The sequence below is a fragment of the Ambystoma mexicanum genome, chromosome 6p (genome assembly GCF_040938575.1).
Source record: "Ambystoma mexicanum isolate Mex_15411 chromosome 6p, UKY_AmexF1_1, whole genome shotgun sequence".
Lineage (NCBI taxonomy): Eukaryota > Metazoa > Chordata > Amphibia > Caudata > Ambystomatidae > Ambystoma > Ambystoma mexicanum.
The window spans coordinates 1473457148-1473481017 of NC_090935.1; the positions used below are offsets into that span (position 1 = coordinate 1473457148).

Genomic DNA, 23870 nt, shown 5'->3' on the forward strand with positions numbered 1-23870 from the left:
CTCCAAGCATGCCACGTAGAAGGATGTGGGGGGAAGGGGCAGGCAACAGCTCTCAGCCCTCTGAGACATTGCAGGGAGACGTACTGCTGTCAGAGAGACTGGACAAGTTCCCAGTCCCCCAAGCACCTCAGAGCTTTCACAGTAGCAGGCCAGCTATTCTTCCTCAGCCTGGGCACCAGCTCCCAACGTACCGGTGACCTCCATCCAGGATGTGCTGCTCAGCTCCCACTAGAAGCGTGAGAACGGCTGCTGATTCTACAGTTCCATGGCTCCCGCAGGGGTTGTGGCAATCGCTGTCATTGCAGGTCTGCTTGGTTGGCCTCCACGGGGAGAGACAGGCGCCTATTTACTGCTGCCCCACTGCGGAGCAACAGGGGAACCCGCGATGGGCCACCATCTTCACCACGCAGGCTGCGGTGGTGAGCAGGGCCATCATTTTGGGGGTCATACCTCTGGATGCTGCAGAGTCGGGTGAGTGCTGGGGGGTCAAGAGCAAATCATTCACACTTCCCCTTCATTTTGGCATGGGGGACAATTGTAGCAGGAAAAAAGGGGGTTTTTGGCCTCGTGCTACAGGAGCATGTACTCCGCAAGCCACTTGGCCATGCCCCTCCTTCTTCTGTATTTTCATACACTGTTCATATCTTTCCTTCAGTTCGGTATTCAATAGTTCTTGTTGCAATCTTAAAGTCACTTTGCAGCTTGTTCGGTATTCAAAAATTCCTCATTTTGGTTTCCAACCACAATTAACATAGGTTTCAGTTCATTCAGCATTTTCATATGCCGCTTTCCAGCCCCCGGGCATCTTCTTACTTCTGTTCACTGCCTCCTCGCTCTGCGTGTGCACTTCAGAAGCTCCGGGGAGCAGCCCTTAATGCCTTCGAACCTTGCTGCAGCGGCTTGCAACTTGCGGGAGTCTGGAGCCCTTAGTGTCCCACAGCTCTGATTGCGGCCACATGGCAAAGGGAACTGCAGGTGACTCCACCCTCTCATGGCCCGCTCAGGTCCCAGTGTCTCTCTCACCCCTCTGCAACACACAGCGTCCTTTTCACCAGCCCCTCTCCAGCCTGCTCCACGTCTGCCAGCCGTGTTGGCCTCTCCAGGCGGGCCTCTCCTCTGCTTGTGCTGGTCTCCCATTTAATACACCTGTGGCTCTTTAACAGGTTGCAGGTGTAAGTCCTTTGCCTGACCATAGTTGAATCTATTAGTGGGGCATGCCTGACCATTCCAATGGTATTACTCCACAGTCCTCTTCCTTGTCCCAGTACCAATGTGGTGTGAATGAATGGGAGTGTGCATAACTCCCGGTTGGCTCCTCTTTGTCCCAAATGATTGTGGGGCAGTTTGTGTGTAGAAAAGAGGTACAGGCTGAATGGAAGGGTATAATTCCCAGTTGTTTCTTCTTTGTCTTATCATGGATCTGATATTCCTTTGTATTAATAAGAGGAGATTGATGTGTGTCTAACCGCCCCAAATAAGCTGGTGCTTATAAGTTGATCTTTTCTTTATCCTAGTATAATAATTGCAATTCTGGGGTTCATTTCGAAAGGAAGGAAATTGAAAGGTTTGACAACAACCTATAAAGGCTTCTCTGACTGAAGGTTCATTGTGAAAAGGGAATGGGGGATACTGTGTCTCACCGAAGGACGGCCTCTCCCCACTCCCCACATCTGCTCCACCCAGGTGATCCTCCCACGCATATCAACCCCCAGAGACGGGAGACGGGATCCAAAAATGATGGCCTTTACCTGCCACCTGAGCAGAGGAAGTAGGGAAAAAGGAAGTGAGGATGCCCTCAGGTTTCTGAGATATGCTTCCCCTATAAAAAAGGACTCCCACACAAGGGACATATGCTGATGGCTTCTCATGGGGTTTAGGTTACAAGTCTGATGGGATTGATGACTGATTCCACACAGAGGTTGTGGTACAAAATATTCTGCTTGCCAGGTCTTGAATGGTGTAAACTGGGCCAGGCATATGTGGGCCTCCTGCAGTAATGATGGGAAATTGGAGAAGTCAGGTCCAATAATAGTTTTCTCTGGGGATAATAGGTGAAGGGAAATTGGTGGTTGTCCCTTCTACTTGGATAGGTATAGCCACTTTGGGATAAACCTCTTGGTCCCGTGGGCACATATGATCTTCACTTAAGGTGCCCCTTTTAATTTCGCAGGTGGTCTAAGATCTGCTCGTACTACTGTCCGTTTGCTACCAGAATCTACTATGGCTTGAAGCAGGATTCCATTGACAAGAATTGGCTTGTAAGTGGACTTTGAAGATGTGCCGCAAAAAATATTGCTCTGGGTTTCCACATTTCCATAAGAACCTGGACCTTCCCATTCTTCCCCTACCACACATCCAATTTCCATGGGTTAATTTCTTTTATTTTGGGGACAATTCCTAGCTAAGTGTCTTTGCTCTTTACATGAAAAACAAATTGGGATCAGGGATTTTGTTAGTCTACTATCCTCTCTCCCTATTTCCTTTTTGGGTTTGGTCTCTGGTCTTTTCACTATCTTTCCTCTCTGCCCGTGTCATAAGTTGTGTAGGACACCCAGGTAGGTTTTGAGTCACTGAGCTGATGTAAGGGGGCAGGTAAGAGCATACAGTAGGAAGCTAAACAAAAATGAATAATAGGCAGGGTAATTCAGAACGACGGAACAGGAAGAAAGGACGGATCTCAATGGTGGACAAGAAGGGATGGGAAGCATGCATTGGATAAACAATGAGGAATCCCACTAGGGGTGTATACACAGGTTGGACTAGAGACTGCCCACAGATATAAGGGAAGCTCAATGCCTCTGTGTAAGTTACTTTTACAGACACTGCTCCTTGCAAGCCCATGGAAAGGGGAAGCAGAAGTGGCTTCTGTGTCTGGACCCTAGGGCACAAACAAGGAGTGTACTTACACGAGACAAGCCGGTATGGGTCCAGCCGGAACCTACAGCGGATGCCCTCTGAGGGAACAGAACTCAACACACTGTTACATTTAATTCACTATACATTACAAGTAAAACAATACAAGGGAAGGGGCAGAGATTGCCTGCTGGGAAAACCAGCAGCCAAACACTGAACAAAGGAATAACAGAAGCACAAGTGAGGACAAGAACAGTAACATAAATAACTAGGGAGAAATAGGCAGTCATGTAAGCAAGTATCAGAAGAAGAAAAGCAAGTAAAACATAATCTATTTGCAATAGTACAGGAGACTGGAACTGCAGACCAGTAACCAGGAACTGTAAATCTGGACTAGAATAACAAAGGCAGGACTGAAGACAGATAACAGGGAAACTGTAGCTCTGAAGTGGAATAACAAGGGCAGGACAGAAGCCGGATACAAGAAAACTGTAGCTCTGAAGTGAGATAACAAGGGCTGGACAGAAGACGGATACAAGGACACTGTAGCTCTGAAGTGGGATAACAAGGGCAGGACAGAAGACGGATACAAGGAAACTGTAGCTCTGAAACCAGGACTGGAACTTGGGAGCTAAAGCCAGGAAACACAGACTGAAGGAAAAGAAGAAGGAAGAGCAGAGTACAGAAATCTGCTTTGTTGCTGCTTCTTGCCTGCCTCATAGTGCGAACAGATCGGAGTCTGTTTTCATCGTTTATTTTTGCATACAAAAGTGCTCCAGCAGGCGGGGCCTCTGCAGAGTAAGCAGAGTACAGAAATCTGCTTTGTTGCTGCTTCCTGCCTGCCTAGCAATGTGAACAGACCGGAGTCTGTTTTCACAATTTATTTTCGCCTACAAAAGTGCTCTAGCAGGCGGAGGTGTTCTGGTAGACGCAGGAACGTGGCAGGCTTTTGTTAATAATTTATAGACAAGCGGTCTGCCAGAGGCTGTTCTTCAAACCTTCCTACTGATTGGAGGTAAGCTGCAGAAAGGAAGTGAATTGCATGGTAAAACCATCTCATCGCCAGTGGGCGGATGGGACTCATTAAACAAGACGGATACATACACAGAGCCACTTGCAGACCACACATAACATCATTATTATTGCTGCAAAGACTGGATAAGCACCCATACATATAGAGCTAATCAAAAGGTGCCACCTAAGGTCATAAGTAACAAGGAAATACAAAGTTGTGCTACACTTGTGAAGGGGAAAAACATTGGGTCGGCAGCCACATTGGGGAGCTCACTTTAAATAATGACGCGTAAAGGGCAAGCGCGGAATGGAAATGCACAACACAAATGCCCCAATCTATGCAGCGGTAATAGGTACGACGCTTTGAAAAATTCGAAATTCGATCAACCTTCACAAGCAGTCATTACAGCTTTCTTTGGCACGAAAGACAAGCTCACAAATAGTTGCTCATCAGAAGCAAGAGAAGTGGACCAAGACAAGCGATTGTCCGATACAATAGACAATAACCATTCATTATTGAATCTAGTTACCAATTTGTAAGGAGCTTCATTTTTGGGGTGAAAAAAAGTTACCAAATACTAATAACTTGGAGGAAAATGAGGGCATCAGCCTGTCCTATTCGCCAGACATGACAGTATTCGCCTCACACTCAGACTCATCGGATAAATCGGCCTCAGAGGTGGCAAATGAGTCAGACTTTGTAGACGACGTTGGAACAAAAAATCTCTTGATGTCCTTGGAATGTAATATAGATGCGCAAGCCACACTAATGGCCTCCATAATGGAGGACCTTGGAGCTAGCCAAAAATGTTCAACTAAACTCCTGGACATCATAACCGCGCTATTTAAAAAAGTGGACACTCTTGTTAACGATAAAGATAAACAATCCGGAAGTGATCGAAGTGGAGCGGACATTACATTTGGAGGAAATAAATTGAGACAAAAGCAAGGGAAAGTGATTCCAATACAGACAGTAGAGGCCAGTGGGCAAAACGGTAAGGCTAAGCCACAATGGGACTTCGAGGAAGTCCAAATGTCACCACCTACAGAACTAAAGAAGGTCTTAAAAAAGAAACAATCACGACGGAAAGCATACAAGCCGCCTCCGTTGAAGACATTTCCACATCAAAGACAGATAAAGATGTGTGAGTGGGAACAGAGGGGACTTCAGAAAAGTGGAAGTTTTGGAAGTAATCAGCAGACTTCATTGTGTGGGACAAAGGCAAAGTTCCAAGTAACAAGCTGGCCGAACAAAAAGTGAGCCTAACTAAAACTGAGCGGACAATGAAGAAGACGGCCACTAACGCACAAAGGAATACAGTGCCTGCAAGGGGGCAGGGAAAACCTGCCTGATCCCGTGGATACCATACAACTGAATCAGCCTACGACCACAGACCCCTACAGCTTGCCAATTATCCATCCCAACCCATTAAAAGGTGGGGGTACATGGGCAATATTGGAAGAAATTGAACCAACGTCGATAGCCCTTTTTTAAACAGAACAGTGCTATTGTCAATCTTCAAACAGTTGACATACCTGGAGCACATCCAATCCAGAGACATTCTGAGAATTGAATTACCGCATTGGCATAGTAAAACAAATTGGGCACTGATCAAATTTGCGTCACCGTTGGTGGTGGCCGTTCTGAAAACACATTCTGATCTTCTCACAAGGGAAGGATTCACATTAATAGCCTGTCCAAAAATTAAAGGCACAAAACCAGACTTTGAGGGAAAAGACGTGAAAACTAGTGCAAACATCAACGAACCGACAGAAAGAGAAGTATTAAGACCTTTACAAGAACACTGCTCAGCGGCATTGCCCACAGTCGTCACTTCCACTTTAAGTTGCCAATGAACACTTGCAGTGGGGCAAATTGACAAGTTAAATCCACCCCAAAATTGTGTTGGACCTCCTGGAACACAAGAGGACATAATTAATTTCTGTTGCACCCAAAAGGCCAGTCACTGTTGAAGGATGCAGATATATGTTTGCTGCAAGAAACATGGAGCACCAAAAGTTTTCACATTGATGGGTATCATTTTATATATAACAATGCCATAAGACATAAGAAGGGTAGGGCAAGTGGGGGCCTCGCCTAGGAGCTAAGGCCCATTTAAAACTTGCGCCATCGATAAAAGCAATCGAATCCCCTAATGTACTAATGGGCATCTTGCAAGATCCTTGCACCTCGACAGAAGAACATGAATTATTAACATCTATGGCCCTCCAGGGGGGGCTTTGACTAAGCAAATACAATCAATAATTACGGACGCCATTATCCACTGGCTGGAAATCACAGCTTTAGGCAGCGTGATACTGGCCAGAGATTTTAACAGGCGATTGCTACAAGTAACAAACAGTAATAACCTGGGGCAAGCTTATACCTGGCAGACAATGTTCGAATACCTTGACATGGAACCTTTGGGAATGCAACCGAGCAAGGAGTCTGACCTACTATACACATGGTCAAATGGTATTGTGACATCACTAAGTGACTACATAGTAGTGGATAGGGGATTACGAGCTAAATGTAGCCCCATAGTAGTAACTCACAAGGTGGTGAGTGATCATGGCACTCTAAACTGGACGATTACGCCAAGGAATGACTGGGAAGAACTACAGAAATGTGCCAAAGTAATACCAACTACGGCAAGTAATAGACTGCACTGGGCACAAGGAGATATTCAGTGGGTGAATGAGGTATTAAAAAAGAAAGTGGAGAATCTGTACACATTGCTCACTACTGCAGATTGGGATCTAGAAGTGATAATTAAGGACATTGGCCCCAGACACGAAAAAACGGCAAAGGAAAATTTCAAGGACCATGAACATAAACTATTTGATGCAAAAACAAGGGGTGTTCTGGGAGAATTCCAACTCTATAGCTAAACTGGAAGAACTCACAGAAACTAATCTAGAAAGGCTAATAATAAAAGCAAAATCCTCAAGAGCGCTGGGGCCAGATGGCATCCCTATCCTGGTATTTAAAGCGGACCCTTGTCTCTGGGCAAAAATATTGACACTATATTTCATGAAAATATGAAAGGGTGGAAAACTACCAGGGAGTTGGCGGAAATCTATCTTGGTGCCTATACTAAAGAAGGGGGGCAGACATATAACAACCAACTACCGACTGCTGGCGATGATGGATTCCTGCCAAAAAGTATTTTCCGGAGTGCTCTTGGAACAATTAAACAAGTGATGGAAAACAAAAATATACTGAGCTTGTGCCAGACAGGTTTCAGGAAAGGCCATAACACAACAACAAACAGCAACATTGCAGTTTTTGAGGACACTACAGCCTAAAGGAGAGAACAAACTGTACTCTTGCTATGTGGACTTCTCAAATGCTTTTGAATTGGTTTCCAGGAGTCGACTCTGGGCAAAACTAAAAAGTTGGGGCATTGATCCTGCCTTACTTTATTTCATCGAACTGCTATAAGGGAACACAACAGTTGCTGTTCGCTTTCACCAGGAGGGGTCCTTGACAAAATATTTTCTGAATATTTGAGTGAGGGGCTCAAACAGGGTTTTGCTTTGGGCCCGATTTTACATAATCTCTATACCGCTGATATGGAGCAAGCCTTAAAGACCACTAGAAACTTCCCTCCAACTATAAACGTCGTAAAAATCGTCATTTTAGCCTACGCTCACAATATTATTCTTTTCAATCAAACGCATTGAACGGATAGCCGGTCCGATAGCACAGTGAGTAGAGCGCCCGCTTTGACATCCATGCAGAGCCTGCTGACGCAGGTTCGAATCCCAGCAGGGCCAAACTCAGCCTTTCATCCTTCCGAGGTCGATAAATGAGCACCACACACCGTGGGAAATAAGCAGCGCTCAGATACCTGAGGGTTCGTAGCGCTATATAAATGCAAAAACAAACAAACAAACAACAAGCAGATTGGTCTCCAGTGCTCCCTAAATGCTTTAAACATCTACGCTAAAGAGAACTTCATGATTATAAACAAAGCGAAAACAAGCCTGATCCCGACTCCTGCAGGCGGGAGGTGATGTTCCCGCCAGGTCTGACCTGGTGGGTTTAACACCGCCCGCCTGCAGGCGGACGAGGAAACACCGGCAACATTACGAGGTGCTGCTGGGGTTTCCATGATCCCCATTCCCATAGGACTCAATGGGAATGGGGATTAACACCATTCCGCCTCCGTGATTCCCGGGAAACTGGGTTTGTAATGCCCCGGTAATTCAGGGAATCACGGAGGCGGAATGGTAATACGAGTCCGGCAGTAACCAGGTGGTTTTACCGCCTCGGTTACTGCCGGACTCGTAATGAGGCCCTATGTGTCTGAAAGACTCTCGTGTGAAGCCAAAGCAAGCAATGTGGTATCTGGATAAAACCATACTGGATAGCACAACGGAAGTATTATACCTGGGCTTCCCTATATGGTCTTCACCATCAGACTCGCAATATAAGGACCATATTGGTACTAGGATTTCGAGGAGGTGGGTAGCCATTAAATCCATGTGGAACATAGGGGTGGCAGCAACGTAGAAGGCCACATTCAAATATACAAGACCAGTATATGCCCAGCCATCCTCTATGCATTAGACATCTTGCCATTCAAGGATGTCGTGTGGCTGGATAAATTGGAGGGCAAACTACTTCTCTCCATAAGGAATATGCCAAGAGGGCTCCCGGTGGAGGCCTTGCGCTTGAAATATGATCTGCAGCCACTGTTCACATGGTGTTCAATTAGAAAGGTTTTGCTATACTTGAAAATGGACATAATGGCATCAGGAACAAACTATCTTCTACAGTTATTGGGCAAAGAGACGAAAGGAAGCAATTTAAATAACTTTCTTAAAGAATTGCCCAACTACACAGTAGACTACCTGCTTAAATTAGGCCTTACTATGGACACAATACAAGAACGTCCGGATTGCGAGTTGTTAATAAAAAAGAAAGCAATAGAGAGGGACATGGTCAATGATATAGATAGACTGAGTGACCTACAGAGGTACAGAGAATTCTCACATCAGGGCTTTAAGATTGGGAAACCCAAAGGTTACTTATTAAAATGGTCCAACCCAGCACTCAGGCGCTTTACGATGCAACTTAGGTTGAATGTTCTGGGCACAAAAGAATTTATGAGTAAGTGGAATGGGACTGAACAAGACGATATGTGTAGGCACTGTGTTAAAAGTGTTGAAACAAGCAGACACTTACTGACTGCTTGCCCTGCTTTGATGCCTCTTTATTTAAAACGATATGGGGGATTTACGAGATCAATTGAGAACATCAGCAGGGATCAATTTTGGGCAGCGCTGATAGTGTCAGGCTTGAGGTCCAAAGATGGATTGTCTGCAGAAGCTGCTGAACCCCCACAGTCCCCAACGAATGCTTCCCTCTCAACTGATAGATTACAGTTAAGCTGGCAGCATCCTAAAGGGAAAAGGGGAATTGGCACAAAATAATAAACACCAGGTCTTACTTAATTCTAGTATTCTTTCAACCTAAAAGATGGAAACAAAATGACATTGTTTGATCACTAACCTTATCTCAGAAAGACACCTTCTTACTAAATAAGATTAATTTTAACATCTGCACCATACCTGGTTTTCCTCTACTAAGAGTCAAGAGGAGTTCTTACTTGCAGGACTCTATTGGCTGCAGTATGCTGCTGGGAGTTAATTGAAGTTCCCTGTTTGCAGTCCAACCTTGCCAAAATCTGCTTGAGTTCCTTCCTTTATGCTGGCAACTAGATCAACAACTTTTGTTTGCTTCCAAATAACTTATACTTAACCATTAGTCTTGGTAAAGCAAGTTTCAACAAACTTGTCCAGTTGAAAATGTTATTGTGACCCCTCTGCTTTTAGATTGATTTAATTATATACAACATGTTTCAGGATTTCTGACTTATTCACTTTATGTATTCTAAGAATTCTGTGAGTGAGTATCCATTAAAATCTTCAATCCAGGATTCAATAAAGTGCGCATGCGCGGAGTAAAACTGTATCACCGTAACAATCAGACGAAGGATTGGAGTTTTCCAAACGTACTGCGCATGTGCAGAACGAACAGTGGCTCTTAGACTAATACGCAAACGGAAAAGAAAACAAAGATTAATAGGGAAGAAACTAAACATGCACACGCCAGAGTGAGTTAGTGTACGCGGCACGAAATTAAAAGTTGCAACCTTGCCGTAAAGGTCCGAAGATGCCCGTGCCACACGTGGATTCCTAACTACACTGTCACTTGCGCAGACAGTGTGAAATGACTAAACAGCATGTCGCACCTGTCAACATAAGAACCAATCTCCACTTCTCATATACATTCTTTCACGATGCAAGTGTCCGAAGCGTACAAAGACTAATCAAAGTTGAAGCGTGACTCTTCATTATAACGAGCACGCGGGTTACTTAGCAACAGATGGGCTAGATGAAGAAAAAACAGTAAAGGTAATAAACACACAGTTTAACCTGCACAAAGTTTTCTTTTAAAACAGTTTGATAATCCGTTAAGGTAAAACTAGAATTCTAATTTCACACACTCTCCTGGCTCCAGACTCTCACACACAGCGTAGTTAACACCAGTTCAATAATGACTTTAAAATTTTAACTTGCTGCTTTACCCTAAAATACTCTCAATTGAGAAAGTCTTCCTTTAAGAGGAGGATCTTGAAAACTGTGACTTTAACTGAACAAAGGGGAAAGAAAATCACTTAGCTTGCTTCTTTCTTTAAACTGATGCTCTCTGGTATGATTTCCTAGTTCTCCAGACTCCTTCCTGAGCCAGATAAGTTCTCATAAGTGAAAAGGGCAAGCTCAAATCTCAAAAGTCACCAGAGCTCCAATCCTAGGTCCTGCCTGCTGAGCTGCTGACAATGAAAGGCAGCATAGAATGTTCATCTTATGCCTTTCTTACACTTCTGACCAATCAGGAGCTTACTTAGAATCTTCATCTTGGCTTGGGAAGCTGTCCACAGTCTGTGCAGCAAGGTTAAGGCCCAAACCATAAATCATAGAAAACACACATACCCACAACCACCATTCAACCACAGTATAGAAACCTGACAGATAGGGGCTGATTCAGTAGGAGTTAATGCTGCAGCTTTTCATATATGGAAATTGGTGACTTTTTTAGAGAATCTTTGGGTTTTATTTTATTTTTTACAATCATTTGACACGAAATTATTAAATGGTTTACTAGATGATGATTTTTAGGAACACTGTATTGTATTGTTAGAGCAAATATGATAGTACGTTGTTTTACTTGTTTTTTCTTTATATGTTTTTTGTAAATATGCAAAAGTTTGTTCTTCATTCAATATTAATTATATGCATAATAAAAAAGAAAAAAAAAAGGAAGAAGGACCAGCAGGCAGGGATCAAGATAATATAAGGTAGAGAGCAAGGGGCTGCAAACAGGGAACAATGACTGCAACAGCAGATCAGGACTGCAATGCATTAAGCTCAGAGAGCAGGGCAGTAGGCAGAGGAGAGTAGCAGGCTGCAAGGCAGGGAGCACAGAGGAGCAGGGCAGAAGGCAGAGGAGAGTAGCGGGACTGCCAGGCAGGGAGCACAGGGCACTGGAACAGGAGCAGGATCTGACAGCAACAGGAAACAGCATTATATCGTGGCACAAGGCAAAAAGGGCTGGGGGCGAACTCAATGCAAGAGACCTGTGCTCCTCCAGGCATCTGCTTAAATACTGCCCTGCCCTGCCCTGTGCTGAAGCAGGCTAATTAGCAGCACCTGGGGCAGCACACCTGAAGTTAATCTTCCTCCTCCCTCTCTGGTCCTGGGAAGGTGAAAGTAGCACTGATCTCTTGGGCTTCTGGGGATTGTGGGTCCAACACTGATGCATAGGAATAACCAGGAAATGAGAACTGCCACAAGGTGCATTATGGGAATTGAAGTCCATGTTTTCAGAAATACAGATTTCGGAAAGTAAATGTCAAATGATGATTTAAGGGCTTCTCTGATGATGGTAAAAAATACCCTGCGGGTCTGAAGACAGCACCACCCAGAGGCAGAAATGCAGAAGCATGACAGCCCGCTAATAAGGTCCCTAGATCAGTTAGGGAAATCGGTTCTTTCTTTTGGGAAAAAATGTGGTCAAAGAGGCCCCTTATTTTCTTTTCTTTCTTCTGTTAGATGTAACATATTGAAGTGTTTGTTAGCATCAGCAACATTCTGAGCTGTTTCAATAGCTAAAGAAAGGGTGGGCTTACTCAGTTATAAGACTGCCTGTTGAAGTGAGGGAGGTAGGAAGTTAATACATTGTTCTATTCTTGGGGCTTCCAATACTTCAGGCAAGGTTTTCTTTCCCAACCACAAAGATAGTGCATTCTTTGCTCACTCTTCCAATTCTATGGGTGTTTCCCCAGGGTTTAATTTAAGGCTTCTTAACTTCTGACTATAGAAGTTGCTGGTTTGACCCACCCGTTGTAAGAGACCTTCCTTGATTTAATTGAAAGAAGGTCAGGGAGGTTTAGTAATTGGTAGGAAGTTTGTAATTCTCCTTTGAGCAAAGGATCTAGGAAACATAGTTTGAATTCATCCCCCAATCGGAACTTGCTGTTCTCGCCAAGTTCAAGAAAAAAAGTCTGAGATTATCCCCTTCTTTGTATGGGTGAAGAACTCCCTGGGGAATGTTTTGTTTTTCTTGAGCAGCAATCAGCCGTTCCAGCCTTATTTGAAATTGTTCATCAGCCTGCATTTGATGTGCAGCTAGCCAGGTTAACACCGTATCTAAGGATGCCATGGTACCTGGAGATGATATAGTCTCACTTGAACTTCCTTCAGAGTCAGAGATAGGTCCTCGATGGTATCAGAATTTGCATCAATTTCACCTTGTTCAGTAGGATTTGGAATCTCGTTTCTGTTTTCCGCTTCCACTACCTCAGATGGAGAATGAGGGAAAGGAGCAAAGGAGAATCTTTGTTCCAGACTAAGGGACCTAAGGCCCCAGGTCGAATAAAGGTCTGGGGTTTTATACTAGTTAAAAAAAATGTTGCCCCCATTTTTCAAATGATAGGTGGCCAAGGGAAAGGGTATCAAGAAGGATCTCTGATCTATAGAATAGATCTTGACACTTAACCGAGATTTGAAATTGAATGGAAATTGACTTCTTTAGGGTTGAAACTGAATCTTGATCCTGAACTTTTATGATTGCGTCCTTCCCTGAGGGTTGTTGTTCTACCAGCCACATAGGGGTCCCTCAACTTGTATCAATTGAGTGTATCCCACCTCTGACACCATTTGTGACAGCATCATGAAGTGAGACACAGACAACAGATTTACTTTTCTAAATAAAATGTTTTATTTTCCTCATGTCAGGATGGAGTAAGGCCTAACTTGCCCTATGCTAAGGTAGGATTTCCCTACCTAAAGAAACTAAGGATAGTCTGTGTAATTAAGTTCAACTCAAAAGTCTGTCTGTGTCCAAACCCTGTACTTGATATACAATGTGTAGGGGTGTCAGCAACAAAGAAACAGTATTCCAAATAAAGTTCTGAGCTTCTTTCAGCTCCTGGTTTACTTTTCAGCTTCCCCTTCAGTTCCAAAAAGGCCGCTGGGTTCCCTTACCCAAGAGTTCAACACAGTTCCAAAAAGGCTTCGGAGTTCCCTTCCCCAAGAGCTCTCAACACAGTTCACAAAGTCTTGGGGTACTCTTCCCCAAGAGTTCAACACAATTCCAAAAAAAGGCCTTGGGCTACCCTTCCCCAAGAGTTCAACACTGTTCCAAAAAGGCCTTGGGGTTCCCTTCCCCTAGAGTTTTCAACACAGTTCACAAATTATTGGGGTTCTCTTCCCCAAGAGTTCAACACAATAAATAATGGCCTTGGAGTTCCCTTCCCCAAGTTCTCAACACAGTTCACAAAATCTCAGGGTTCCCTTCCCCAAGAAGTCAGCTCTTCCAGCTTCACACCTACAATCCATTCAAAACATCTTGGCTTTCAATAACAATTCCAGTTCAACTTTGTAACCATCCAGGTTTCTCAATAGGTCATGCTGATCTTTCTTTTCTTCAATCTCTTAAGCACTTCAATCACTTCAGCACTTGTTATACAATACAGCCTCTGTATCTTGGCTTTCCTTGGATCTTTCCAAGTAGGGGTCACTCGGTGTAGGCGCAGTTGTCGGACCAGACAGTCCACCCATTACAGGTCACGCAACTGGTAACCCTTGGCACTTTGTTTTGTTTTTGGCTTTTCTTGGTTCTTTCAAAAAGGGTCACTCGGTCTTGGCACAGTTGTCGGACCACACGGTCCACCCATTAAAGGTCACGCAACTGATATCCCTTGCACGTTGTTACCAACTTCTGTTTTCTCGTTATGCACATGTATCATTAGTTTGTACTCAATTCTGCTTCCCTTCAACTTTCTCTTGTTTATGCCAGAATGTGTTTTCCCTACCTTTTATATCTCTGGGCTCACCCTTATTTCAGCTTCTTCCTACCATACCTAATATCTCATACAATCTTTCAGGCTTTCTTGCCAACACAGGGTTTGTCTCTAAACCTGTGTCCTCAGTCAACATTCAATGCTGTTTCTCCATGGCAATCTCTTGATTTTTAAAACAATGTGTATTTCACACAGTTCTCTCCTTGGTGTTCATCCTTTTCAACCACCTTGCTTTCACATTGCCCATTAATGCTCATCACTCGCTTTTCAATCAGTTCATAACTACTCATTACTTGCTTTCACTTTGTTTATAAGGGCTCATTAATTGCTTTAATTCGTTCCATATTTTCATACACTTCTCATATCTTTCCTACAGTTCGGTATTCAATCATTCTTGTTGCAATCTTAAAGTCGCTTTGCAGCTTGTTCGGTATTCAAAAATTCCTCAATTCGGTTTCCAACCACAATTAACATAAGTTTCAGTTTGTTCTGCATTTTCATATGCCCTTTTCCAGCCCACGGAGTGCCCCAGTATGAGTGTTCCCTTACTCACATTCACCAGTGTGCGGCCCCTCCTCCGGGCGTATTCTTTCTTCTGTGTGGCTTCTCCTCGCTCAGCTATTGCTCTTTGGGAGCTCCAGCAAGGAGTGTTTGCTGCCTTCAAACCTTGCTGCAGGGGCTTGCAGCAGTCTGGAGCCTTCAATGTCCCACAGCTCCAGCTGTGGACACATGGCACAGGGGACTGCAGGGTGACTCAACCCTCTCGTGGCCCACTCAGGCCCCAGTGCCTCTCTCACTCCTCTGCAACACACACAGCATCCTTTTCACCGGCCCCTCTCCAGCCTTCTTCACGTCTGCCAGCCAAGTTGGCCTCTCCAGGTGGGTCTCTCCTCTGCTTGTGCTGGTCTCCCATTTAATACACCTGTGGCTCCTTAACAGGTTGCAGGTGTAAGTCGTTTGCATGACCATAGATGTATCTATTAGTGGAACATGCCTAATGACCATGCCAATGGTATTCTCCACAGTTGTCTCCCTGGTCCCAGTACCAAAGTGGTGTGAATGAATGGGAGAGTGCATAGTTCCCGGTTGCCACCTCCTCATCCCAGTCTTAAAGGGAAATGATTGTGGGGCAGTTTGTGTGTAGAAAAGTGGTACAGGCTGAATGGAAGGGGGTATGACTCCCAGTTGTTTCTTCCTTGTCTTATCATGGATCTGATATTCCTCTGTATTAATAAAAGAAGATTGTTGTGTGTTTAACCGGCCCAAATAAGGCAGGGCCCTCCTAGTTGATCTCTACCTCTACCTTGTCCTAGTATGATAATTACATTCCGAGGGTCATTTTGAAAGGAAGGAAAGGGAAAGGTTTGACAACCTATAAAGGGTTCTGGGACTGAAGGTTCATTGTGAAAAGGGAATGGGGGATAGTGTGTCTCACATAAGGAGGTCCTCTCCCCACTCCCCACGCCTCATCCACCCAGGTGATCCTCCCTTGTATATCCACCCCCAGGGTCGAGATCCAAAAGTGATGGCCTTTCCCTGGCCACCTGAGCAGAGGAAGTAGGGGAAAGGGAAGTGAGGACGCACTCAAGTCGCTCACAATAGTCACTGGAGAATTTCTCATGAATGGCTCAAACCACACAGGCTGGTATTACTCGTTTAACGTAGAAACCAATTCTTCCACAAATCCACCATGTATACGCTCGATAGGCCACAAACCTGTACGATCTGTGTAAGAAATACAGAAATAGTTTACTTGAATGAATCCAATAATTGCAGTTATTTTGTTTGCACTGTCTTGTAAAATATAAGGTATTGTTATGCTTTAAAAAGTAACTTTTCAAGCAAAGTACCGACCGACGATACATTTGTTTTCAAGTAGGGATGATGTAGGAGAACAACATAAGTTAGCGGTCTCGGATGTCAAACATACCAAGTATAAAGAGTAAAAATACTCATTACTGGGATTACGAGGGTGAACTGTAGCTGGAAGTTTGTGCATAAGGACCATCATCATTCGCAACACAGATCTCTGCAGCTCGGTAATGCATAGCAGTGGTTTGTCTTCTTCGGCTATGTAGGCCAAGCAGCCAGAGTTTTCTTTGCAAGAGCAGTTCTCCACCAGAGTTGGCATAACCTCACAACGATGGCAGGTACACCAGTTGCATATAACAAGAGGAGTACTGGGAATCTCTCTGCCAGACATTAGTCCTGGTTACGAGTGCCTTACCCAGAGTTTTTAGCTCACTATCTTTCACAGAGGAGAAATATCCAAAACATATCAGTCTTTGTCCCGCCCTGGGGGGGTCCAGCACCGAAATGCTAGGCAATTCTCCTCCGAACAAGAGTACCAACAGCAACCCTAGACACATATTTCTTTCTGGTTGGACCTCATCAGTAGGGTGGACATGTGCCTTTCTAAGAATAGTGAGCAAGGGGTCCACGTCTGGATTCCCCTAGTAACTTAGGGTCAGACCTAAAGTTACTTACAATATGCAAATAACAAGAGGGGTCCTGGGAATCTCTGTGCCAGACATTAGTCCTAGTTACGAGGTCTTACACCAGTTGATAATGTCTTCCATGAGCCTAGGATCAGTCTCTGGTCATTAATCGTCATGACTTTCATCTGATTTCCCCATCATTCTTCTTTCTCCTTCAACCATTTCCTTTACTGAACATTCGGGCCCGTACAGCTAGGGCTGAATTGTTGCCGTAATTCCTGAATATTGAAGAAGTATAAAATCAACAGTGTGAAAAATAAAAAAGGTTTTGTTTGTATACAGTAACAAAATGAGGTTTTACCTTAAAATGCAATGTAAAAGAAAAATAAGAGAAGAAACAGCCATGTTACAAAAACCCATAGTGCAAACACAGAAATAATAGCCACAAACTTTGAAATTTCGCATTGACACACGTACAAAATAAGGAATATAAATTTAGAATTTAAATATGGTTTGGTAAAGACATTTGTACATAATATAAGTAATGTGTAAATAAAAGGAGACTTCTGAGTTAATTCATTTTAGGTAGTGTAAGTATCTGTTCTCGGTATATAGTATTTGGTAGATGGCTGAACAGAGCAAAAATATGTCAGGGAGGCTCAGAATGAAATAGACTGACACGGAGGAAAAAGAATCTCCAATGTTGTCTGACAAGAAAGGGTTTGTTTATAATTGTCGAGGAAAGTATCATATTGACATTTCCATGGGGACACGTCAATAGATTGCGCACAGACAATGTTGACATGAGACGTGCATTGGTATTGTGAAAATGGGTGTAAGCGCTACTGCTGCGAGGGCACGGGAACTTAGGGCATGGATCAACGGCTAAGTTTAGCACAAGGTGGCGGTATCCGACCCGTCAGTTTAGCATGTGTAAATGTGAGAAAACATAAGGTAAGATGCATTGAATTTTTTTTTTAAGATGGATCGATGTTTGCTCAAAAATACATGCCTGATCGACTGGGCCAATACAATTTCTGAGTGAACTTCCCCTTTAAATCAGTGTGCCAGGCACTACCCGTTTTCAGTGGCCAACCCAACTACTAATTATGGACCTGGAGAGATTTTGTCTTATACATCAATTATATTCAGTGGCTGTAATTCACTGTCATGGCAGACACAATGGGCCTCATTACGAGTTTGGAGGTAGCCATGCTCTTAATAAGGGCATGGCTACCTCCAAACCCGGGTCCGGGTCCCGCAAAAGGGGATTTACCGGGCCATTCTGACATTGGAGGGCCCGGTAAATCCCTTTCGCGGGACTCGGACTCGGTATTTCCCCATTCCCATTTGAGCCCCCATAGGGCTCAATGGGAATGGGGAGGATGGCAACAATGGCCCCGTTGATAACGGGGCCGTTGCTGCCATCCGGTAATGCTCGCGGGTGCCGCGCTGCACGCCTGGTCTGACCAGGCGTTCCAGAGCGGCACCCGCGAGCAAACTCGGAATGTTGCGGCGAGGTAATAACGGCGCTGGTAGCACTAGCGGCGCCATTGTTGCCTTACTGCAACATCGGTAATGAGGCCCAATGAAAGGTACAGGGGAGGCAGTGCTGCCTTGCAACCGGCCAATGAAGGCCACTCAGCATCATGCACAGGTCAGCAGATTGACACAGTGTGCTGCCCTTAGACACTCCTATGAAATCCCTGGCCTGGAGCACTCTTTAGACAAAAAGAAGCAGTGAAATGAGAAAAAAAGATGAATGGTGGACTGTCACATTTGCTAGAAGACACAGGTTGAAGGAGGTCGGGTAGGTTATCAGTGTCCAAAGACAGAGCTGTATTCCAAGGAATGTATTCCATGTACATGTGTATTCCATACAGGAATGTTTATAGTTCACTGTCGAAAAAACATTTCCGTAAGAGCAGTCATCTAATTGATTCATGTAAATGTCATTCCTTGATTATTTTAGTGTGTAAGCTATTCAAAACATTGTCATTTTCATCTTGTAGGTTATTAGAGGAAAGTGAGCTGATGCTGAGAATAAATGCAAATGCCGTTAATTAATTTAAAATGCTATACCTCTTTTTCACTTTTTTTAAAGGCAGATATAAAGGAAGCTACGAAGTTATTGAACAGAAGTAAACTTCAGCGGATCATCTTGGAGTCAACTGAAAGCGACCTCCCAAAAAAGATAGCCCGCCTCAAAAAAACATTGCAAGAAGTAGATAAAAGCCAAGAGGAAGAGCTAAAAGAACTCATGGTTAGATTAAATGGCATTTTAGCTACTCATTTTGTGCTTGTGGAAATACATGGAATCGTACCAAAATGTTGCCACGATTGTGGCAACATAACTAACACTGCGCCTGAGCACGGTACAAAAATCCTGACGCCCATTACTGCGCCCAAGCAGAGCAGGGGTTGTGGAGGTGTCCCCCGCTCTCCTTGGATGCAGTAATAGGAGTCGCAGGGGTTTCCCCCGCTTACCATACCATTATGGTAAGCGGCGGATAAGATTAAAAAAAATCGAAAAGAAAGGACCCTGCTGCGTCAGCACCGCCACATGTAAGTGGGAGGAACTGACGCCACAGGGGTACAAGGATATCGGCGGCGCACACAGAAGTGCGCCGCAGAAAAGATAAGTGGGGGTTGAGGGGTGCCGTTTTGAGGGTTGCGGGCTGGGGTAAGTGGGTAAAAGTGATCTATCTGGTCACTGTGCCGCGCTGTAATTGTGGTCGACATTTTCGTCTGCAGAATTACGGGCAGCGCAGTGATCACACAGATTCAAATACACTATTTGAAAATATTAAATGTTGCTTTTGAACCAATGTTACTTTTTGCAATTGAGCTCTCATCAAATGTGGCTTTTTGGTTTCAGTGGGGTGTTGTCTCACCATAAGATTGAAATTCTGCATCTTTAGGAGTAAATCCTTAACAGTTTTATGGTAGCAGAAGTACTTTGTAGGTTATTACATTGAATGCTGCATTTTTTAAGTCATTACAATGAAACCACCAAAACTACTGTTACATATGGTGCTTATGCTGCGATTGGCCCAAAAGCCCTCACCTCTGTGCAGTGATTGACTGTGAGCGGTGGTCATGAGGAACGGATCTACGAAATAACAGCGCATCCCTTACTGCGCATACAATTTCTCCGATTTTATTTGCGCATTTCATCGAAAATGAATGCAGGGGGGACTCCTCAGCCCCGCCCCACCCTCCCCTATTAAGGCCCAACCCCCTCCCTCTTTATTGCGATGAAATGTGCAGAAAAAGATCCTGTGAAATCTATGTCTCAGTAATGGGCTGCACTGTTTTGGTACAATACCTGAGGAACGGTGTGACTGCTCACCCAATAACCTGCTGGGGAGGGAATCTGCAGAGGAGGAGGCTGGATGGACCATCGAATGTTCCAGCACTACTGGAGGAGGAGGGTCTGCAGCTGTGCAGGCACTCTTTAGCATCAGGGGTGGACAGGGAACCAAAAGAGGCCCTGGAAATAGCTTTCAAAGTGGCCCCATATTATACATTTCTAGAAAGCCCAATCCTTTTCCTATCAGAAAATTGGGAGATAAAATAGGTTACCACACACAAAAGGCCCAGGAGGCAGAACCCTACCGGGAAATCTCCAGAGTTCTCTGTAGGCCAATCCACCCCTGTTTAGCATCAGGTAGTGATTCCCTGTGATTTTACTCCTGACTTTTTTCACATCCAAATATTTCAATTTTGAACTTGTACTGTTTGTAACTTTAGTGCAGCTGAAGGAACAACCAAAAGCGCCCATTAACGCCCAACCCCCTCCCCCCACCGACAAAATATCAATTTTCCAAAACTTACTATCTGTATCTTTTGTAAATTAAATATTGCAAGGGAATTTCCTAGGGATGAATATTCTGCACTTAAAAATGTGTGTGGTGAATATTCTGCAGTGAACTCGCTGGCTACTGTGGTGGTGTCTTGGCTAATGCGGAGACGTGTAAAATGGGGATCGAGTCATATTTTTCGTCTAAAAAAACAAAGACCAAGAAATATCCTTTTTTTTTAAATTTCGTTTTAAAATAAAATCGTTTTGTAATGTTAAAAATCGTCAATATGATTGTACACCCTTCTAAAGTAAAGGTGTAGGGCGGGAGGTTGGGGCAAAGGAAGGGGCAGTAAGGTTTGCTTGGGGTTGTGTAAAGGTGTAGGTTCGGGTTGGGGAGTGAAGGGGCAGTAAGACAGTTTTGTGGGGTGCCACCCCGTAAACAAATAATAATAATATGTGATACATCAGACATTAGAAATTAGATTCTACATATGGTTTAACTGTCTTGTTATGCCATTTACAGTGCCAAGATGGCACAACATGACAGAGAAACAATATGTGATACTACATTATTTACGACAAAAACGCTTCAACCTTATTTGTCTGAACAAAAAAATTGAGGTTTCGTTATTTCTCAAGCCTCCCACCTTTCTATCAGTCCTCTGAGGGAGGGACCACCTTCACATAGTCTTGAAGGTACATAGCAGAGGGGCGGGACAGACAGGAAAAAGGGAGGTTGTGTTTTTTTGGGCATAAAAGTGTTGAGGGTTACTTGAAGCCGATTGGTTACCGGGCATGCTGCATTTTCCAAATTGTCACTCCAGCAGCACCATTACAGTAATTTCGCTGCAAGATGGCGCATGAGTTTGTAGCCAGGGCATGTAGCACTGCAACCCTCCTCAGGGGAACACAGTATACAACAGTGCTGGCTCCTTCACATTTATAGGGATACCCTGATTGTGTTGACAATCCCTTCTGTGATGGCGACCTCTGCAGGGTCCAGCTGTGAATTCTCTTCGTACTGTTGCACGGTGCTCTCACAAAGTACCTGTCACATAAGTGTCCTTGGTAGGGGACTAATCCCATTCCCATTCATTCCATGCTCGCCCCACCCATGCTCCAAAACCTTAAGAAGGAGAACAGTTTGTGCTGGCCCTGGTGCCACCCAATTGTCAGACGATTGCAGAAGGTGCCCCGCAGTGAACAACACAAAGTACCTGCCTTGATGCTGTTTGCCCTGCAGCTTCTGCTTCAGCCTTTCTCTCCCACTGCATTCAATCTCCCGAATGTTCTGCAGCAGCCAAATCCTGTCAAGCAAGAATGAATATAGATGGCTCCTTTCTAGAGTCCAAAGAGCCCAGCTTTGCGGAGGTCCCCCCAATCGAGAGAATTACGGGGGCAATATCCACAAGGCAATGAATGCAATGTCAACTGTGTGAGCCAGTGGATACCACCACCGTGGTGCTGTAAAAGACCCCAGGGAATCAAGAGTCTGACAAAAGCTAAAGGGAAATCAAGGGTAGAGGATCTAAATGTCCTAGTGCTATATATTTACATTGGCTCTTGAAAGAATCCAGTGGAGGCTCCAAAGCTTGCTTGAGGAAAGCAGAAGGGAAATATATATGTAATTGGGAGCAGAGACATTGCCTTATCAGAGGAAGCCAAGATCTGAGGAAAGGGAGCTTTCACTGTGGGTGAGCCAACAGTGGATACGACGACTGTGGTGGAAACCGTGCACGTGCCTTGAAGGCTGACGTCAGGAAGCACATGAAACCGAAAGGCTTATGTTGAGAGTTAGAAAGAGGTCGAAAATCACTTGGAACATCTTGGCAACGGAGCTGCGCCAGGAAAACAAAACTGCGGACCTTCCGGAAATGCCTAAAAACTATTATTTGAGTAAAATGTTTTTTCCTGAATTGATCCTTGTGTCATGTCCTGTCCTCTGAAAATGTCCTTGTGTTGATGTGCGCCCTGACGTCCGTGGGCTTTGGGCGTGACTAATAAATAAGTAATTGGAAATTCCATACCTCAATCTATTAGTGGTCAGAAGAAAGGCCTGCCATAACGACGAGAAGAGAACGTGGATGTTAACTGAAAACAAAAGATGGAGATCAACCGAGTACAAGCATAGCTTGCAAGAGCAAACAAGATATGGGGTTTATGCTTTTCATCTTGGCAGAGGAATAATGTGTCTTCAGCTACTGTAACTCAACCATTAGAAGCAAAGAAAAAACAGTATCAGGTAATATTATCCCCACCAATAATATTGCCATAAATATGGTCGTGGGGTAAGGCCATAGGCCATATTATTAGTGGGGATAATTTATGGGGTTATTGGGACCGGGGGTTGCAGGGGTGTCCTCCGCTCCATTAAAGAAATTATGGGTGTTGCGGGGGTCTGCAGGTTCCATGGCTTAATATTGCCGCAAAAATATGGCGATATTTGTGTATGGTGATATTTTTACCGGGATATTAACACATGGAACCGAAAAAACACATCCGAGATTGCTAGCATTCACCACAGCCTCTATTACCTTTACAGTCCCTGCTCTCCGCAGAACAGGATATACTTCAATACAGCAACTCAAATAGATGTCCCTATCTTGTTAACTAACACACTTTTGAAATCCATTACTCACACCAAAGTGGCACACCAAAAACCCTGTCAAAGAAAGGGAGTCTGTGAGTCATGCAGATCAAAGGAAAGGGGACACCCACAGGAACATCAGAAGACCCAAGCAACTACTCCTGTTAAAGAGACGAAAACACACACACTGGCCAAGATTTCATAGTCATACATATACTATGGCAAGGTCACCCATTGTCTACTGTTGAGTAAGGCTAGAGGTCAGGGGGAGACAGACAATCTCTGATGTGACCCCTGGAGACTGGACAAGGTGACCCCCCCCCCCCCCACACTCCCCCAGTTCCTTCTCGAGAGTTCCTATAGTGCAGTAATTATCTGAATCTGAACTACACCATATTAGGGTGATGGAACTACGCTTTATGAGAGAGAAGAGTGTGGCTCGAATTTTGGGTTCAGAAGCCAATACCCACAGGGAAAACCTCCCGAGAAACTCATCTGCAGAACCACTCGCAGCGATACGAAACCGAAATGCACCTGGTTTGAGGTGCGATGCTTGGCGTTGGATTAACAGAAAATGTGTGGCAGTTAGAGAAAACACAGATAATGAATACTTGTGTTTCTGATTGAATTTACAATGAAATGTGTAACCGCAATAAACAGCATCTGGGTGCAAAGAAGCTGCTAATAATTCCAAACAGGAAGCATCTGGGAGAAAGAGGCGCGCCGCAGCCCCTAATTTCTACATTCCTGAATCCTTGAATTGACAAGTTTATGATGCCGGATATATGAAGAAATGA

The 23870-nt window shown here is 44.4% G+C and overlaps 2 protein-coding genes across 2 annotated transcripts in view; one reads left to right on the forward strand and one right to left on the reverse strand.

The window, feature by feature from the left end:
• Positions 1-23870, reverse strand: part of SCARB2 (scavenger receptor class B member 2) — a 1272731-nt gene that overhangs the window by 1193346 nt on the left and 55515 nt on the right. The gene's annotated exons all lie outside the window — the stretch shown is intronic.
• LOC138510558 (serine/threonine-protein kinase MRCK beta-like) overlaps positions 1-23870 on the forward strand; it is a 2015755-nt gene that overhangs the window by 226731 nt on the left and 1765154 nt on the right. The window contains exon 4 of the mRNA XM_069626316.1: positions 18786-18944. Coding sequence (XP_069482417.1) covers positions 18786-18944 — 159 coding nt within the window. The remainder of the gene's footprint in view (positions 1-18785; positions 18945-23870) is intronic.